Consider the following 17265-nt stretch of genomic DNA (forward strand, 5'->3'; position numbering starts at 1 on the left):
CAACACATGGAAGATAGAACAAAGCATGAGTATACCCAGCAACAGGCTGCAAACAGAGGGCTAAAAATGCAGTTTTCAGGAAATCTTTAGTTTATTTTGTATTATTATGTTTTTAATTACTACTTTTTAACCGTGCACTTTTATTGATTGTATTTCTGTGGTTTATACTGTGGTATTTGTTTTATGTTGCATTGCTTTTTTTTCATAGGGCACCAAGGTTGTTTTTAAATGTGCCATCTAAATCCCTCAGTTTGCCTTGGTTTATCCCAGCCTCGCAATCAGAAGCTGCTGTCAGGCAACAGACACCCGGCAGCACTGTCGTGTCCAAACATCATAACACCTGAAAAATCAAGTCTTCACTCCAGCATCTGCAGCCATGAGCACTTGAAAACTGAACACCTGCCTCGATGAGCTCTTCCACTCTGTCGTCTCTGATTGGCCCTCAAGAGAAAACACGTTGTTGTTGGGTTGGTTTTTTTTTTTCTTTTTTTTGGTGGAATTTACTTGAAACAAATTGATGTCAGGGTTTGTGAAGGGTCAGTCGAACATTCTGGTGACATCACTGCGGAGCCACTTTGACCCTGTTGGCCTGCGTGAAGAGCTCTTCTGTCCCTGGGCTGTTTGCAGCTGCACACAAGCTGCAATAAACTGTTCCCATTTATTTCCAGCGCCAGCCTTCTTGGAGATGAGACAAAAAAAAGAAAAGATCTAATGGTTAAAATGATCCAAGTTGGCGAGACGCGGGCAGAAAAATAAAAAGAGAAAATGCTGCAGGGTGAACGCAAAGCCTAATTATCCAAGAACAAGAGTGAACATGCCAGATCCATCATCAGCAAAAAAAAAAAAAAGGGCAAAGAAAATTGTGTTCAATTTCTACATTCCATGAAGCATTCCTGCTGCTAATCCTCCCGAGGTTCCTTCAACTAGAGAGGAAAAGTACTTTGAATGATGCAGCTTAGAATAAATTGCATCTCTCTCTGAGCTGAAGCCAAAACCTGCTGAAATGTTAACACACTGAACCGCTGCTATTCAACATTAAACAACTGGCCTCGGGCAAAATCTGCACGCAAAGTGCAGATTCAAGATGCCCCAGGACTTTTAATAAATGCACAAACATCTGTGTTTTGCTTTACATTTATTATTTAATTTTGATTTGCTCCCGGGCCAAAGTTGTTGTTTTACTAGATCAAAAAAGAAAAAAGAAAAAGAAAAACATTGCCTCGCTGCACGCGCATGGAGCAGTCGAGGCCTGCAGTCTGCAAACAGCAGAATATGGGATACGAAATCCTTGCCGCCCGCACGAGGTTGCTAAAAAATTTTTTTAAAGAAAAACAAAACATTATAATACCTGAGTTTTTTTTTTTTTTTTTTCTCCAGCATCCCACTTGCTGATTTAATTGCACTGGGCCAAAACTTTTTCTCTCTTTGTTTTTGGAAAACAAACTTAAATCTGAATAAATGAGGGGAATTGCTTTACGTACACAGTAACAGTAAATCTCAAGAGCTCCTCTACTTTTAATTCAAGCTGGACAACGTAAATTACTCTCACAAAATTTTAATGCCCTCAACATGCAGGCTGTAAATCACCCTATTTCCCCTATAAAGAAGAAATATTTCAATACCGCGGGGTTTTTTTTCCCACTTTTTCCACACTTGAGCATTCCACTTTTCTCTCATTCAAGTAGCCTGCGCACCGCCGGGAGTTGGGCTGCCTGGCTTGTGGGGGCTTGTTTGTCAGACAGGAGTGCGGCTCTTGACCTGACACAGCTTCACACGCCGTTTCAGTCATTTCGCTGAGTAGGGAACACGAGTGTGGGAACACTGGTGAGGGGGGGAAAAAAATCCACCCAGGAAGCTTTGATTGCTCGCACATGCGTCAACGTGTTTCTTTGTGCGCATTGCCACATGTCTACCTTTTGTCCATGTGCACGGTTTTTTTTTTTGTGCGTGTGTGTGTGTGTTTTTTTTCCTGCGCGAGAACATGCAAATTACTTATGTGTGCAAAGGGTTTTCGGCCGAGCACTCTGGGAACTGGACGCGGCCTTTTGTCACACAAGCAGCCCCCCGACCCGAGACACGGACCCCTCTCGGGCTTTAATGCGGGTGCAGAGGGGTTAAACCAACAGGCGAGCGCAGAGCGCAGCCACCAGCAGCGGAAAAATAACCGGCAGAGCCCGGTGGACACTTTGAAACAGACAGGCTCACATTTCACTCTCCAGTCACTTTGACTATTTCTAACCTGCTTTGATTGACACCGTGGGAACGTGAGAGGAAAGCGTTTTTAGCGTTGGATTTACACCGGTTTGATTTATGGCGGTGCGTTAAAAGGTCCCGCGTGTCTTTCAGACATCCACTGGAGCACCTTGATCGAACCACACACGCGTCAACAAAGCAGCGCTTTTAGCCCTCTGTTTGCGACTTCCTGAGAAGATACAGATACACAGCAGCTTCCTGCTGAAACTGATACCCACACATTTTGAAGGGCACAAGAAGAAGGCACGACGCCAACACCGGGCCAGGAGATAGGTTTCAGTTCTCTTTGTGACATCACAAGGGGCAGATCGTCAGCACAGTTTTATTTACCACTTGCTTGCATACATCCCTGAAGTGGAGCAAACGACACAAGTCAAGGGTTGACTTTCTCACTTCTGGCAAGCTCATTAACAGGATGAAGAGTCTATCAGTGATTATTAGTGGGAAAACTGGTAAAGTCAGAATGGATATGCAGTATTGCATAATATGGAGCCGCTAAGTCATATTTCCCATGATGCAATGGCAATTTGCCAGTTTGAGCTGTTCAGGAATATATGCAATAAGCTGCAATTGTTGAGAAGAAAATGAAGGAAATATTGCATAACGTGGGGCTTCAAAGTGATTAAAATGTTTACTTTTTGCAACTAATAATTTAAGATCACACATACATGAAACTACCAGCTCCTCTGGGACACAGTGCAAGTCATGGTGTCCAGTGTCAAGGCAAAATATGACGTGACAAAGTGAAAAGATAATTCCATTCTATAGAAAAAGGCTTTTATTGTGACATCAACATTTCTTTAACAAACTGTTTTCATCTCAAATTTCTTTCATCAAATTTTGGTGTGAAAAATAAAAAAAATAAATTACACTTCAAAACGGTTCAATATCAAACTGTGTAAATTAGTAAAAAGCCAAAGCCAAGAGTGCATTTAGGTAACGGTTTGTGATGAATAAGCTGAATATGAACTTGGATATTGAAGCAATTAAGTGGAAAGTCGACAGATATATTCACATTAATACTTGACGTAACAGGTTTATGTCACTCATTTTTAAACAAGGTCGAAAATGTAAATAGTCAGAGAAAATACTGGAGACGACTGAGAGGATTTCAGTTCACCTAACTGTCATCTTCCATCACTCACTGAAACCTGCACCTGCAGGACGACCGGAGGAGAATTTGCCGTTGGGGATGTCGGGAGAAAGCATGTGGTTCACACTTCAGTCCTTCATTAGCGTCACGATAAAGCTGCGCAAACATGCACAGATGAAACAACACCACGTCATTTTCTTACTTCATTTTTTTCCCAGAGTATTTTACAGCAGGATTGCATCGCTTGAAGTCTGAATCCGACGTCTATAACGCCGGAAAAAATGATGATTGTTTTCACACATTCATGGCCACCGCCTGGATCCCGTAGGCGTTGATGTAGGTGAGCAGGACTTTGACTCGCTTCTCGATCACGTCGATGAGCTTGTCGATGCCCTGCCGGCCGCCCTGGCTCTCCCAGTATGTCTGGTCCAGGAACAGAGACTGGAGGAGTCGCTCCCTCAGCCTCATACTGCTCAGAACAGACACGGCCTGCTCAGGAAGCCTGCAGAGGACGAACACACACACACACACACACACACACACACACACACACACACACTGAGGAATGTGCTTCTGTGCTTGACTTGACAGAGACGACAGTCATTATGCTCGCAAATCCATTTCTGGCTCAACAGTTGTTGGTTTTTTTCCACTTGCGTCAAAAGTTTCAACAGTCTGGATCCAAATTGTCCCTCCTTCACGTCTTTGCGAGCCGTCATCGGCTCACCGTGCTGCGCACAATATTTGGGGAGGCAGTCTTCAATCGAGATAAAGAAAACAAACAGCTTCCAAGTGATGGAAATGAAGTTTCTCCACTATCCTCAGTGGGTTCAGCGGGCAAAACTAAATTCTGTTCACAGTGCTGACAGTATGAGGCGATACAGGGAAACTTGAGAGAGCCGCTACATTCCACTTTAATCATCTTTTCAATTGCTAGCATGAATAATTGACATGGATATCAGAGTGGAATATCTTGTGAACTGTTGGAGGTGTTCAGCCACTGCTTGGATGCTTAAGGGGTGTATAGTATTTATTACAACTCTTTGGTTATATAGTCAGCTTGGTGGTACCACTCAGTGCACCTTTTCATGTTGTGAGTGCAGCAAAACAAACCGGCTCCCCGCAGTTTCAGCACGACCACACTCAACCAAAATATAATGGGTAGAACGGCATCGTCACTGTGCTTGAAGAAACTTCCACTGAGGAAGTCAAGACCACAATATTGCAGCCAGCAGACATCCCTCGCTTGCCACTGTTTGTTGTTTGCGTGTCAGGAACGGGATGAGGCCAGCAGTTTGGAAGAAGAGGAGGAAGAGGGAGAGCAGCAGGAAGATGAGACTGGTAAGCAGTAACACAAGATCAAAGCTAGCACGGCAGTCCCGATTAAAAAAAACCTGAGGGAAGATGACATTTTCCTGAATTTGTGCAGATAAATTAGATGCAGTGAAATTGTCATCTCATTCCCTCAGATGCAGCCCCATCAGGGTCGAACAGAAACTACAGCTCAAAGCTGATGCCACAAGTACCTCCAGGATTTGGGCAGATATAATGCAATCTAGGTTGTGAAAACAGAAACCTCTCATACATTTATTCATTGTTGTTGTTGTTCAATGGAAAATTCTTTCATGCTGTAACACTCTCCTTTCCATTTTGGCTGCTCCTTCAACAGGCTTGTTGCTGAATGGGAACCGCCTTTTATTGCCCAACATCCGACTGGCCAGCAGGTGGTGCCTTTAAAGAACAGGTTTTAACCCTGAGATGCCGATGTGCCCTCATGAGAATTTAACCAGCTTTGTGAGACACTACACACTTTTGTTAGATCAAAATATGTACTACATACTACCAACAACTACAATACATACTACAAAGGACAAAATGAAATGACGGCTGACCTCAGGCCTGTTTCTACTGATGAATAATATAAAGTACAAACATGGACAGATATTTACATGAGGAATGCTTTGCAAGGGTGCGTGAGTGGAAAAAAAAAGTTCGGCTGGTATTTACTTTTGTACACAACTTTACCATTAGATTTTAAAGCAAAGCATCTGGTGGAGCTTTTGTTTCGTTTACTTGGTTTGTCTGAGTCTCACTGGGGACATGGTGATTGAAAATGAACTGAAGTCATTGTAAGATGCTGTTGAAAATGAAGAACGACTGTGAATGGAGGACTGATCCTGACAGTCAGACACTCACTCCTTGATTCCCTCGAGGATCCTGAAGTCCAGGTTGTCCTCGTTGCGGTCGAAGAAGCCGCGGTTGTGGCTGAAGACCAGCCGCCTGGGGTTGCTGCCCCTCTGGATGTTGTTCAGCTGAATGTTGTTCTGGTCCCCACAGTTACGCTGATTACACACATCTTCCCGTCTGGGCCTGAATCCACAGCAGCCCTGGTCCAGACGGCCGTGAATCTGAAAGTAGCAGAGACAAAGTTTGTTTTGTGAAAATACGTCCAGATGGGCGGCATTGTGAAAGTTCCATATCTGGTATTTAAAGGCTTTTGAGCAGAAGGAGATTATCATTTAGAAGGTCCCTACTTGCTTATTTTTCATGTTTTGATCGTACTTCAGAACACAGAAGGTTGTTGCTCAAAAAACAGCATGTCTGGGGGGGGTTTGAAACGTTTCACCAAAATCGCAATAAGAGAAAGAGAAGAAAGATGTGAGATCAGCATCTGCTATCCTTTCTGTCCACTAGAGGCCACTAAAGCCTGCGCACTCAGCCTTTAACTTTGCTTCTTTTTTCGTTTTAAAGCAGGTCATTTAAACCAAGAAATACAGACTGTGACGTATGTCAATGAAACCAGAATCACCTACAACATACCTGAGATCCAAAAAACGTATTATCGTTAAAGTCCAAAGTGTCACCTGTACCACTCTCACACTCTCCTTTACTCAGGCAACACTCTCACATACCTCACCGGCACACTTGTTATTCATCTGTTGTGCGGTGTCTCTTGAAATCCCGTAATTTCATATTTATATCAGCTTGTTTTGACAAGATCGTCTACACGCCGTGGGACAGGACTTTCTCATGACTTATTCATTGGTCAGGAATCAGACCATCGAGACAAAGTGTGAAGCGGATGATCAAAGCTGCGCCACCGTGATCTGGATAATCTATCGAGTCGGAAAACTTTTGCAGGTCTTTGTATTCGATCATGGGATGAAGGGGTTGGGATGGGGGGGTTCTTAGGAGAGGCGGCCTGAATTCTAACACTGACTCGGAGATCAAGCCTCCCTGCGCAAGGAGTAAGAAATATGCTCAGCCAAAGCGAAAGCCTTGGAGGATATGTGGACTATTTTTTTTTTTTTTTTTTTCTCCGAAACAACTGTGACGACACAATGCTAAAAACAGCACGGAAAACTGTGAAGTTCTGTCGCTGAATTTCAAGATAATCCAAGAAGTTCAACATGAACAGCAGAGCCATATTAAAACATTTCTATTACCTGCAGCAGGAAGTCAAAGAGAGCGAGTTTACTCCACTCGTAGTGGTGAACTGTGGAGCAGCCGGAGGCGGGCTTTGGGCTGTTGTTCCTGTGCCAACACCTCTGCTTCAGGGAGTTCTGGTACTCGCCCCAGGTCATCCTCACTGCAGACACGTCGGCACCGGGGCCTTCTGGGTAGAGAGAGGCGTCCCACAGCACCACGGGGCAGGGCTGGCCGTCTGAAGAGGGACATGACGGGAAGTTACATCATCAGCTTTTCTGAGGGGGTGACAAATTTGTCCTTTGGACCGTTTTCTGAAGCTGATATGTGTGTGCCTGAAGAGCTGGTGAAGTGTATCATAATTGAACGGAAGCATAAGGAAGCCCATTGAGGAGATAGGAAATGGAAAATGTGCTCACAACACAGAGCTCGCTCATATTTTAACATGTAAATTCTACAATTCCAGAATTTTATCGAGCAGACGCTTTTATCCAAGCAAGTGAGAATTTCAATGAATATTTTTGTGTTTCCGTGAACTGCAGCGCAGCACCAGACTGAATCCCACTCTTTGCACACTTTCTCGATGCACAATGTAAATGAGCCAGAAAGGAAACACTCACGATACGATAACAATGTTGTTTCCACTTTGGGAGCCAAAAGTCGGCCAGAATCTACAGACTCATTTTCCAGCCCAGGAAACTGGACCGTCAAAGCAGAATGAGCTCGAACCTATCAGCGTTTCCAGCAAGTATTGGCGAATCAGACAGCCAGCAACGCAGGTCAGGGACACTGGAAACTCGGAGGTCATTGGGGCCGCTCATTTCCCACGACACTGAACCAGTTAAAGCCATTTCACACAAATTCTCTCAATCTCTGAACCGTTTTTTTCACGTCTTCTTACTGTTTTATTGCAAGTTCCTTGCCAGCGCGTGTTCAGATTGGGTTTTAGTGAGCGGCTCAGCGGCTCATGACGACTAGCGTCCATCCCTCCCAGCAGGAGGCCATAGGAGATCTTCAGCATTCGGTGGTCGGGGGTCCAAACACTTGCAACAACTTTTAAATCCATTATGCACGTGACCTCAAATTCCCATGCTATAGACGCATCAGTGGTTAATCACTATAATTTGCGTCTGCAGCCTGTGAAGGAGCTTCCTAGAAATGAGAAAGGTCCATCCTGTACTCGGTTTGCTTGCTCAGCTTTTCAGAAAGCGTGTATTAAAGCCCTGGTTTTAGCCGGAGGCTGTTTTTTTTCTTCTTTTTTTTTCTGGGAGAGTAACTGAGAGGTAACTGACCGTTGGAGGACGCTCCACTTAAATATGAATGTCTGGAAATGAGTAGAATATGGGACCTTCAATGCGGATTCCCTTAGACTGAGGTCTCATTATTATACTGATGAGGTTCAATGATTCCTGCTGTAATTTTTAATTGGACTTGGTTGAAGGCCAGTGCATGTTCAGTGCTACTTCTACTTTATTGTCCATCTCTACTCACAGGACATTATCCACCCTGACAGCAGCAACACACTGTTATTCACTTTTTTTGTTCATGCTGCCACGACATAAAACGTCAAAGCCCTCTGCATATTCAGGAATATCCCGTTTTTGGATTTGTATGCAGGAGGTGGTGTGATCCTACTCAGACTAGCAGTTGCTTTGTTTTGCTGTTGTTGTTTTCTTATGCTGACATAGATGAATGACTAAACAGATGAACACATGGCAGCAATTTGCGTTCTTATCTGAGACCGAGGTTTGTTTTGATCAGCAGGCCGGTGAGACGCGAGCTGCCCCGGAACCCTGCGGCCCTCCCCTTCCTGTCAGCTGAAGCTTTTTAATTTTTTTTTTTTTTTTTTATCAGCCAGAGCACCAGACCCCATTTGCCACAGCACCAAAGGGCCCAAATTCATCATTTCCAAGAGATCAAAGGCAGCACACTTTCTATTCATTTTTCCTTTTTTCTTTTTTATTAAACCATCCATTCTCTCACGCTGCTTTTATCCTGCACTCTGGCCCACAAAATGCTGCAGTCTTTCCCAGCTGTCCAAGGGTGAAGGCAGAGTTCCGCCCTGGACAAGTGGCCTGATCATCACAGGGCCACACAGAGAGACGCAAGCAAACATCACTCGCACCTACGCACAAATTTAGAGTTTGCAATTAGTCCAGCGTGTGCACGTCTTCAGACTGTGGGAGGACCGAAGCCGAGCAGTCATGGGGAGAACATGCAAACTCCATACAAAAAGGCCCCAGGATCAAACCTGGCAACCTTTCAGTGAGGCTCTTCCAAGGCCCAATCTAAAATATTATGATGAATTGTGGCAAAATTAAAAAAAGAAACAATAAGGGTTCCTACAAAACGCTGATTCACTGACTGTAAATTCAGATATTGTACAGCTAGATAGATAGATAGATAGATAGATAGATAGATAGATAGATAGACTTAAAGCTTCAAAACTGTTCAACGTTTCTACACAAACTGGGCTGAATTCTCTCCCTCTGCTGCCTGCTGACGTACCGTGTAAGAAGCGGAACTTTCTGCTGACAGCCGGCGGCGTCCTGTTGAGTCCCAGCACCCTGTCCAGGTGAAAGGCGAACACCTCGGTGTTCTCCACCGGGCTGCCGATCACTCCGCACGCACCCGCGCACAAAGTGGCCGGCTTCCCGTGTTTGCGGCCCGCCGCTGTCTCGCCCTCGAACATCAGCAGCGGCGCAGAGTCGCCGCGGGAAACTTCTTTGACGCGCCAAAGTTTGACGTCGGCCAGGAAGCGCAGGGCCTCCACGTCCTGCGCGCTGAGCCACGGCGGCGCCCGTTGGCTGTAAATTCGAATGGAGCTGATCTGTGACCCCGCGCGTCGATCCGCGAGATGATCCGGGATTATCTTTAACAGTCTATAGTCGGCAGCATCCTCGCCTCCTCCTTCACGGGCGCTCCTTTGCGCGTCGCCGCGCTTTCTTTGGCCCGCGTCCGGCGCTAAGGTGCCAAATTTGCTCTGCGTAAAAACCGATTTCGTCGACTTAATCCGTTTGGATTTCCGCCGCAGCTTTGGTCTGACGGTGCCGCGGATGTTTGGCGGTTTCAGGAGCTTGGATCGCAGCGTGATGTACACCACGTTGGAGCGGCTCGGAGCCGTGGACAGCGCGCTGAGCTGAGGATCCGAGGATCTCGGCAGCGCACGACTTTGATCCGAATCCGAATCATACAAGCCAGAGCCGCGCCGGTGCTGGTCCGTGTGAATCCTTCTGTTCTGCTGCTGCTGCTGCTGGGTGTATCCAACCAGGGCAAAGAGCAAATAAGCGACGCACGCGCTCGCCACGAGCAAACTCTTTTTGGAAAGAGGAAACCTCCGACAGCTGGTGGCCAGCAGGAGAAAAGGGAAGCGCGGCCGGCGAAAGCCAGACTTCCCCATGAGAACTTATGGCCGTGTCATGGTTGTGTGTCTAATTTTTTCCTCTCCTCTCCTCTCCTCTCTTCTCTTTCCCCACCCTCTCCCTCTCTCTCTCCCTCTCGCCAAAACTCAACCCAGGAGGAGCTTCGGACTTCCGAAAGTCATTTTGGAAACGGGGAGGATTGGCGGTCAGAGTCGGAGAGGCTGCAGCTGCAGCTGCTGCTGCTGCTGCTGCAGCGCGGGGCCGCCGGCAGAGCACAACCTCCAGCCCGCCGGCGCAACCTGATCTCTCCGGGGCTCTTCATCCTCCTGACACAGTGACACACAGACAGCACCCGGTGAACTCACTTATGACGTCTATGACAAAGCCATCCCACTCTCGGCTGAAGCGAGCGTCCACGTGTTTAGCGAAGGAGGTGCGACGAGAAGGAGTCACGCAACATAAACAGTAAACATGAAGTAACAATCCGTGGGCGACCAATTGTTTGATGAAGAACGTCTCTTCAAACTGAAAATAAAGGCCCCGTGGCTCTCATTCATCCACTGGCAGCCCCCCGCGTCGTAAAGCGACACCTGGCGGCCTTCTGGGTCACTGGGGGGCGAAGATGAGCTTCAGCTGACAGGATTTCCTGGTGTGAAGGAATAAACAAGGTTAAAAATAGAGCTATTGTGTTTTGGCTTCTGGTGATTGATGTGCAGCTAAAATAATTTTTTTTCTGTAGTATTTACTCATTATTGATTATTTGTAAGTTAGTGAGCTCGAATATGTTTGTTTTTCAGTTTTTGTCTACTAAATTATATAATTTATTCATTCACTAGTTTCTTTGTTTATTTAAATTATAATTTTCTAAAAAAAGAAAAAAAAAAGCAGTCTATTTATGTATGGATTTAACTTTAATTGATTTAATTATTCATTTACTTAACTCTCTTTACTGGCAATCAATCTCTTCTCTATATTTGGTGATATTATTTTTTGATATAGTTTATATACATTTATTTCTTACTGCTGTCACTTATTCTTTCATTAGAAACACACAGTATGTACACATTTTGTTTGTTATTACTGCATGTATTCATAAAATGCTTGCAGTATCAGAAACCAGGCCCACGCAACAAACACTGAGGCCTCTGATACGCTGCTGCTCTGTCTGTTTCCCCATTGGTCCAGTCCATTGATCACATTAAATAGAAACACCTGAGCGGCTTCCCGTTCGCACCACTGCAGACTCACAAGGCAGCCCTTTAGCACTTCAGACCTGCGGCGCCGTCACTTAGACCTGTTTTTTGTTTGTTGTTTGTTTGTTTTTTAAAACATGTTTAAGACCACAAACCTTCAACTGCTTATATTTGTTGTACCGTTGATGTTGAGCTGTGGCAGCAGCGGACATGTAGCTGAAAGAGGTAGGTGTGCCGGGCAGCACAGTTCTGGCCTGCGGGGCTGAGAATCATTGATGTTTATGCTGAAAATCGACTGGAAAAACAAACAGAAAATCCAAACAGGTGACCAAAGCAGAGAACACGTCGGAGTTTCCAAGTTGGAAACTTTTGCCTCTGCTTTGAATTCCACCAACTTGACTCAACTGGCTTACGGAATTGCGGCCAACGTTGCCGCTGTGCTGCTGTATGGGACCAACTTTGTGCCAGTCAAAAGAATAGAGCTGGGAGATGGTGAGAGCCTCCCTGTTTCACATTTAGCATTTTAGATGTATCAAAGTGCTGATTTGCGCGTGTTGTGTCCAGGTATGTTTTATCAGTGGGTGACCTGTGCAGCCATTTGGATCATTGCTATGGTTGGAGACCTGATAATGAAGTCTCCCAAGTTCCATCCATTTGCAATGATCGGTGGAGTCATCTGGGCCACAGGTGGTTTCACGTCTCATTCAATATCTGCCCAAGACGAGCCAAAGGCGTGCTGATAGATGGACGCCGACTGTTTCCCTGCAGGCAATTTGACCACCGTTCCGATCATTAAAGCTCTCGGTCTCGGCAGGGGCCTCTTGATCTGGGGATCCTCCAGCGTGATGATGGGCTGGGCCTCTTCAAGGTGAGCCAGACTCTTCCAGAAAGCCTCCACCGTTTGGTAGTGTTGTCGCCAGAGAGTATTGTGATTGAGACGAGACCAAGACTTTATATATTAAAGAAAAATAACAACAAAACAGAAAATAATTACTAGTATCTTTTTTTTTAAATTCAAGTTTGCTTCTGAATCCAACGGCAATCTTTTTAATAAGTTTCTCTAACATTTTGCTGCTTTTCCAACCATTTTCAAAAAAAACAAAAAACAAATTTTCTTCATAAAATTAAAAAATAAATCAACTAGGAATAAGGGAGTCGTGGGTGTCATAAACCGAGGGTAAAAGGGCAGCAGCTGGATTCTTTTCCATCATTATTTGTCATTGTAGAGCTGGCTGAGTCTTGACTGGTCTTGATCAAAAATCTGTCCAGAACGAGACAAGAGAGAATAAAAATGACTCCGAGACCAAAACCCTGAAGAAGTGGTCTCGATACCAAGACTAATCAGAGTGCTACAACGCTACCTAGTGGGCAGTACAAGTACTGCACTACTTTGGAATATTTGTGGGTGAGGGACGTATTGCATTAATGATTGCGATTGTTGCATTAATTCATAGATCAATCTTCTATACCCACTTCCTCCTGCACTCAGGGTCGCCTGTATTTGTTAATTTCAGTGACCAACTACAGTACAGTACAGTTTGTGCTCGCCGAGCCTGAGAAAGAAACAGTGCTTGACAGAAATGAATGTGTCAGCCTGTACCTCTCATTCATATTCCGATCAGGCAGGCAATATAACTATTTAAAGCAAACTTGAAAATTCTTTTTGTTCAGATTCAGCTGGTTTGGGATTGCTGCCGCAGAGGTTTCAGGGCCGCTATTGAATTACTGTGGCGCTGCTCTGTGTCTTCTCAGGTAATATTACATTTGAATGAAAACTTCTCTGTGCATGCCATAATGTGGTTTCCAGAGAGGTGGGGGTGGAGGGATGTTAATATTGTGGCGAGGTAACAAGCCCTCTACACCCCCCCCCCCCTCCCCCTCCAGCGTCCTGATTCTGCTTTTTGTGAGATCTGACGTGGAGCTGCATCCTAATTCTGAATCCATTCCGTTGCTGATAGAAGGGGTGAGTTTTGAAGCGGCTCTGAGACAAAGTCAAATCAACCAATTTCCTCTCAATGGGGGTCTGAAAGACTTTAGATTACCACCACTTGATTTTTTTTTTTCTTTCTTTCTTGCGTCATTGTTGTGTTTGTATATTTTTGGGTATTCTGCTTCTTGCCAGTTGATTCAGTTTGTTTGCTTCTTAACCTCCCGACAGCGGATAAACTCGGGCAGCTACGGACCGGCTGCCACAGAGACCTGGATGGATGCCATTGGACCAAAGACGAGGCGTGTCATGTGAGCTTTAAACACTGGCTTTGCTGGGAGTGCCTTCAAATGAGCCATGCACGAACAATGGTAAAATTGTGCTCTAGGAAGAGGCTGCGGCGTCTGTGAGAATTTAAAATCAATCAGTCTTGGTGATTTCCAGCTGCAGGTGGTTGTCTCATCAGGCCCAGTCCTGCCTCACATGATGCCTCTGCTCGCCTCCGTTGAGAGCAATCCATCATGTCGTGACACCATGTTTCAGTAGAGCAGCGGTAATTCAACCTCAGGTTAAAAATCAGGTTCTGTTGAATATTTTTTATTCATATATATATATATAAAAAAAAGAGGATTCTTAAGTCCGGCAAGTAATTTCAATTGAAGCAAAGAATATTTGCTTTGTCAGTCATCCAGCCACTGAAGTGTTCAGTGCGTCGGATGCCATTCTAATTTTAATGCGATTATGCGGGAACCTCTAATCTCACCGTCCTGCCACTGGTCTCCTCAGCGGCTGCCTGCTGGCCGTCCTCTCAGGTCTGCTGTACGGATCATCTGCCGTGCCGGTCCTCTACATCATGAACCACTCGTCGTGCCTTGACAGCGTGTTCTTTGGAGCCAGCCTCTACAGTATGAACACCGACAGCGGTTCTCCTCTCGGCATGCACACACACACACACACACACACACACACACACACACACACACACACAAACATACGCATATAACTCCGATCTTATGCAGACGAACACGTCAAAATTTTGAATCCAGGTGGGTTTATCTTCACCGTCATCTTCTTCTTCCGTCTTCTTCTTCTTTTTCCGTTTTCTTCTTTGTAGATCTGGACTACGTTTATGCGCAATGCTGCGGCATTTTCGTCACCAGCACCATCTACTTTGCCTTCTACTGTGCGGCCATGAATAACAGGCCCAGGATCTTCTCCCGAGCCATCCTGCCCGGTAACACACTTGTTACATATTCTGGGACAATTAGGCAGAACCGCCTCTTACTGCATCACAATTGGACTGTTCTTTTTTTTTTTTTTTTTTTTTTTTCCTTCACCTGGCTGGCATTACCTATGTAGGGCACAGACCTATAATTTGCCTGAGGGTCCAAATTGGTCTGAAATGGGCCAATAATCCCCCTGCAGACTTGAAGATATATGGGGTCAAGAGGCGCTTTTCCCTGTAAGTGCACACGGCAGTCGCGTTATGTGGGAATCGAGCTGCCACTGCATGGGACTTAAACTCGGCACCGAAGAGAGAGCCGCTGATGTCCAGCTGCTGGTAATTGTCGCGAAGAGAGAAACCTTTGTCAGAGCCGCAGGGGAACTGTGGAGTTTTTTTCCTTTGAGCTGAGGATGGAGTCAACTAGCACTTGGCTGACCGAGTAGACTGAGAGCGCTGTCGTCATCCCGCGATCTGAACCTGCGATGCCGGCTTGCTGTGGCCGACTTGCACTGGCTCCCTTTGATCAGTGTGTAAGGTGAACGTGAGAAATGGCTCACTGGGGGACCTTGGTCACAACTTTATTGCCAGGTCTGTGTGTGCAAGAGACTTTCGGTTTCCTTCCCAACATCCCCTCATGAGAACGCTTCTGTCGTCTTTCTTTTTCCCTCTCGCATCCTCCCACCGTGTCTTTATTGATTTCTTCTCATTGATCTTTGTCTTCCAGTCAGCCTGCTGAGGGAACCTTGCAAATCACATGGTCTTATTCCAGACCGGTACTTTCTGTTGTTGGCCAGGGCTGTCATTTTGCTAATTCCAGGTCACACAACTGAAAGAAAAGGAAAAAAAAAGAAGTAATTATATGGTCAATAAAACTGCATAACATCACGTAAAGCACAGTTGCTTGGGCTTTCATCGGTCACGCTAACCCACTGTGAGGGAAGCTGGCAGTCTAATACTGGGGCCGTAACAATAGCTTCAAATAAGAGCATCCAATTCAAGAGCCAATACAAGATGGGAGGAGAAAAAACCCATTGAGAATCTGAAACGATCACTACCCCAGGTCTGCGTGAGCAGCAGTAGCACCAGTAACAAAAGTCGGTTGATCTCGTTAGCAGCTAGCTTAGCTGGTTAGTTAGCTACACTGGCCCCACTCAAAATACAATTTCTGCCTTCGCCGCCGCTCCGAACTACTTTTTTATTGGAACGGAGAGGGGCCAGGGCTTTGCTTTACAAAAAAAAAAATGATGTGGGTGAAATGCACCAAAGGATCATGTGGATCCTTTGCTGATCCACACCATCATGGGGGCTATTATTTTTGAACAACCCATTTTTACTATATTTGATATAAAGCAAACCTTAAAATGTATATATATATTTTTTTTTTCATTCTAAATTTTACCAAAAGCTGCAAAATAGTTTTGGTGGTGGTTTGATTATGTCAAATGTTGTCAATTCTGCAAACGTTGGCAAAACATTTAGGAAAATTTTCCATAATTCCAGAGGGGGGTGATCATAATCAGCTTCAGCTGTATCTTCTGTCTGTGTGTGTGTGAACTCTCATCTCTCAGGTCTTTTCTCTGGGGTGATGTGGGCGTTGGCCACCTACTGCTGGTTCCTGGCCAGTGACTTCCTGGGTTCGGTTATCACCTTCCCCACCATTTGCGCAGTAAGTAGTGCGTCTGTGTCTCCTGCCAGCAGAAGCTGGGCCGCTCGTCGGTACCAATAACCCTGCATGTCCCACCCCACCGCCCTCCTGACTGACATGAGGTCATGGCTCAGGCGAGATCACAGTACACTCAGATTCAGCGCTGGTAACAATGAAGCGTTAAAAGCGTCCACGTATTAGAAGGGGAATAAAAGACGCATGACTCATCGTACTGAGCATATTTTGGATTAGTCGGTGGCATAGCAACAAAGTCAAAGGAGGAATTATAATAATTTTTTAAAAAATTACTAAATCGAGTTTCACCCTCTGTTGTTTAGTTATTTGAAAGCCACAGAAAAATCCTCTTTTTCTTCTTCTTCTCAGGGATATGGAGTGGTTGCAGCAATGTGGGGGTCCCTGGTGTTCAAGGAGATTCGGGTAAGAATGTGAGAAGAACGCTGCGGCATGAGAATTAACCTACTTGAATCAAACGTCGGGAGGCATCCAGAAGAAGGTTCAAATCACAATTCCCCCCTTCCTAAAATTGAAACGGCAGTGACCCGAGTATCACTCCCTTCTCCGCAGGGTTTAGCCAACAACCTCCTCTTCTGCTTGGGAGTCTGTGTTGTGCTGGCGGGCTCCCTGCTGATCGCCTTCTCACAGCTTTAGCCATAGTGAGAGGGGAAAAAAAGAGTGAATAATGTATGTCCTGATTTTATGACGCCTTCTTGAACCCCATGAAAATTAAATTAAAGAGATTTGCTGATAATTTTTTTGGAGTCAGAAACTTAGATTATTGTTGAACAGGGTAGGTTCAAGGAGGGCTGGATGTGTTTAATTATGTACGTGTTTTTTGAATTTGATGATGAAAATGCCTTTCGCCACCTGCACTTTGTTCGGATGCTTCCATTGCACAAGCTCAAGTAATTTCCCAGGAATACTACATAATGATGCTGTACATACACACTGGCTTGTGGGATTGTTTGTCTGTCACAGCACCTGTACTAAGATGATTTGTTTTTCTTTGTGTTGAAATAAATTTTAAAGGATCCATATTATACCCATTTTCATATCTCTCTCTCTCTCTCTCTCTCTACATATATATATGTGTATATATATGTATATGTATGTATACACACTT

At 45.1% G+C, this 17265-nt stretch overlaps 2 protein-coding genes across 3 annotated transcripts; one reads left to right on the forward strand and one right to left on the reverse strand.

Annotated features, from left to right (window-relative positions):
- Nucleotides 1-3013: 3013 nt before the first annotated feature.
- Nucleotides 3014-10346, reverse strand: gask1b (golgi associated kinase 1B). The gene is made up of 4 exons (XM_076048169.1): nt 9281-10346; nt 6793-7010; nt 5543-5754; nt 3014-3848 (listed from the first exon to the last, which is right to left on the reverse strand). The coding sequence occupies exons 1-4, from the start codon at nt 10170-10172 to the stop codon at nt 3641-3643; spliced, it is 1530 nt and encodes a 509-aa protein (XP_075904284.1). The 5' UTR covers nt 10173-10346; the 3' UTR covers nt 3014-3640.
- A 1031-nt stretch (nt 10347-11377) lies between these two features.
- tmem144b (transmembrane protein 144b) lies at nt 11378-16865 on the forward strand. Of its 2 annotated transcripts, none has more exons than XM_076048149.1 (12): nt 11378-11552; nt 11652-11819; nt 11892-12014; nt 12096-12195; nt 12999-13079; nt 13212-13290; nt 13486-13565; nt 14041-14159; nt 14369-14488; nt 16048-16145; nt 16509-16562; nt 16710-16865. In XM_076048149.1, exons 1-12 carry the CDS (start codon nt 11465-11467, stop codon nt 16791-16793), a joined length of 1194 nt encoding a protein of 397 aa, XP_075904264.1. In that variant the 5' UTR covers nt 11378-11464; the 3' UTR covers nt 16794-16865. The 2 variants fall into 2 exon arrangements, with proteins under 2 accessions (XP_075904264.1, XP_075904265.1); XM_076048150.1 differs by having other exon boundaries at nt 16509-16570; nt 16710-16843.
- Nucleotides 16866-17265: the final 400 nt, after the last annotated feature.

The sequence above is a fragment of the Nelusetta ayraudi genome, unplaced genomic scaffold (genome assembly GCF_046127955.1).
Source record: "Nelusetta ayraudi isolate G7.1 ecotype Tasmania unplaced genomic scaffold, CSIRO-AGI_Nayr_v1 ptg000097l, whole genome shotgun sequence".
Taxonomy (NCBI): domain Eukaryota; kingdom Metazoa; phylum Chordata; class Actinopteri; order Tetraodontiformes; family Monacanthidae; genus Nelusetta; species Nelusetta ayraudi.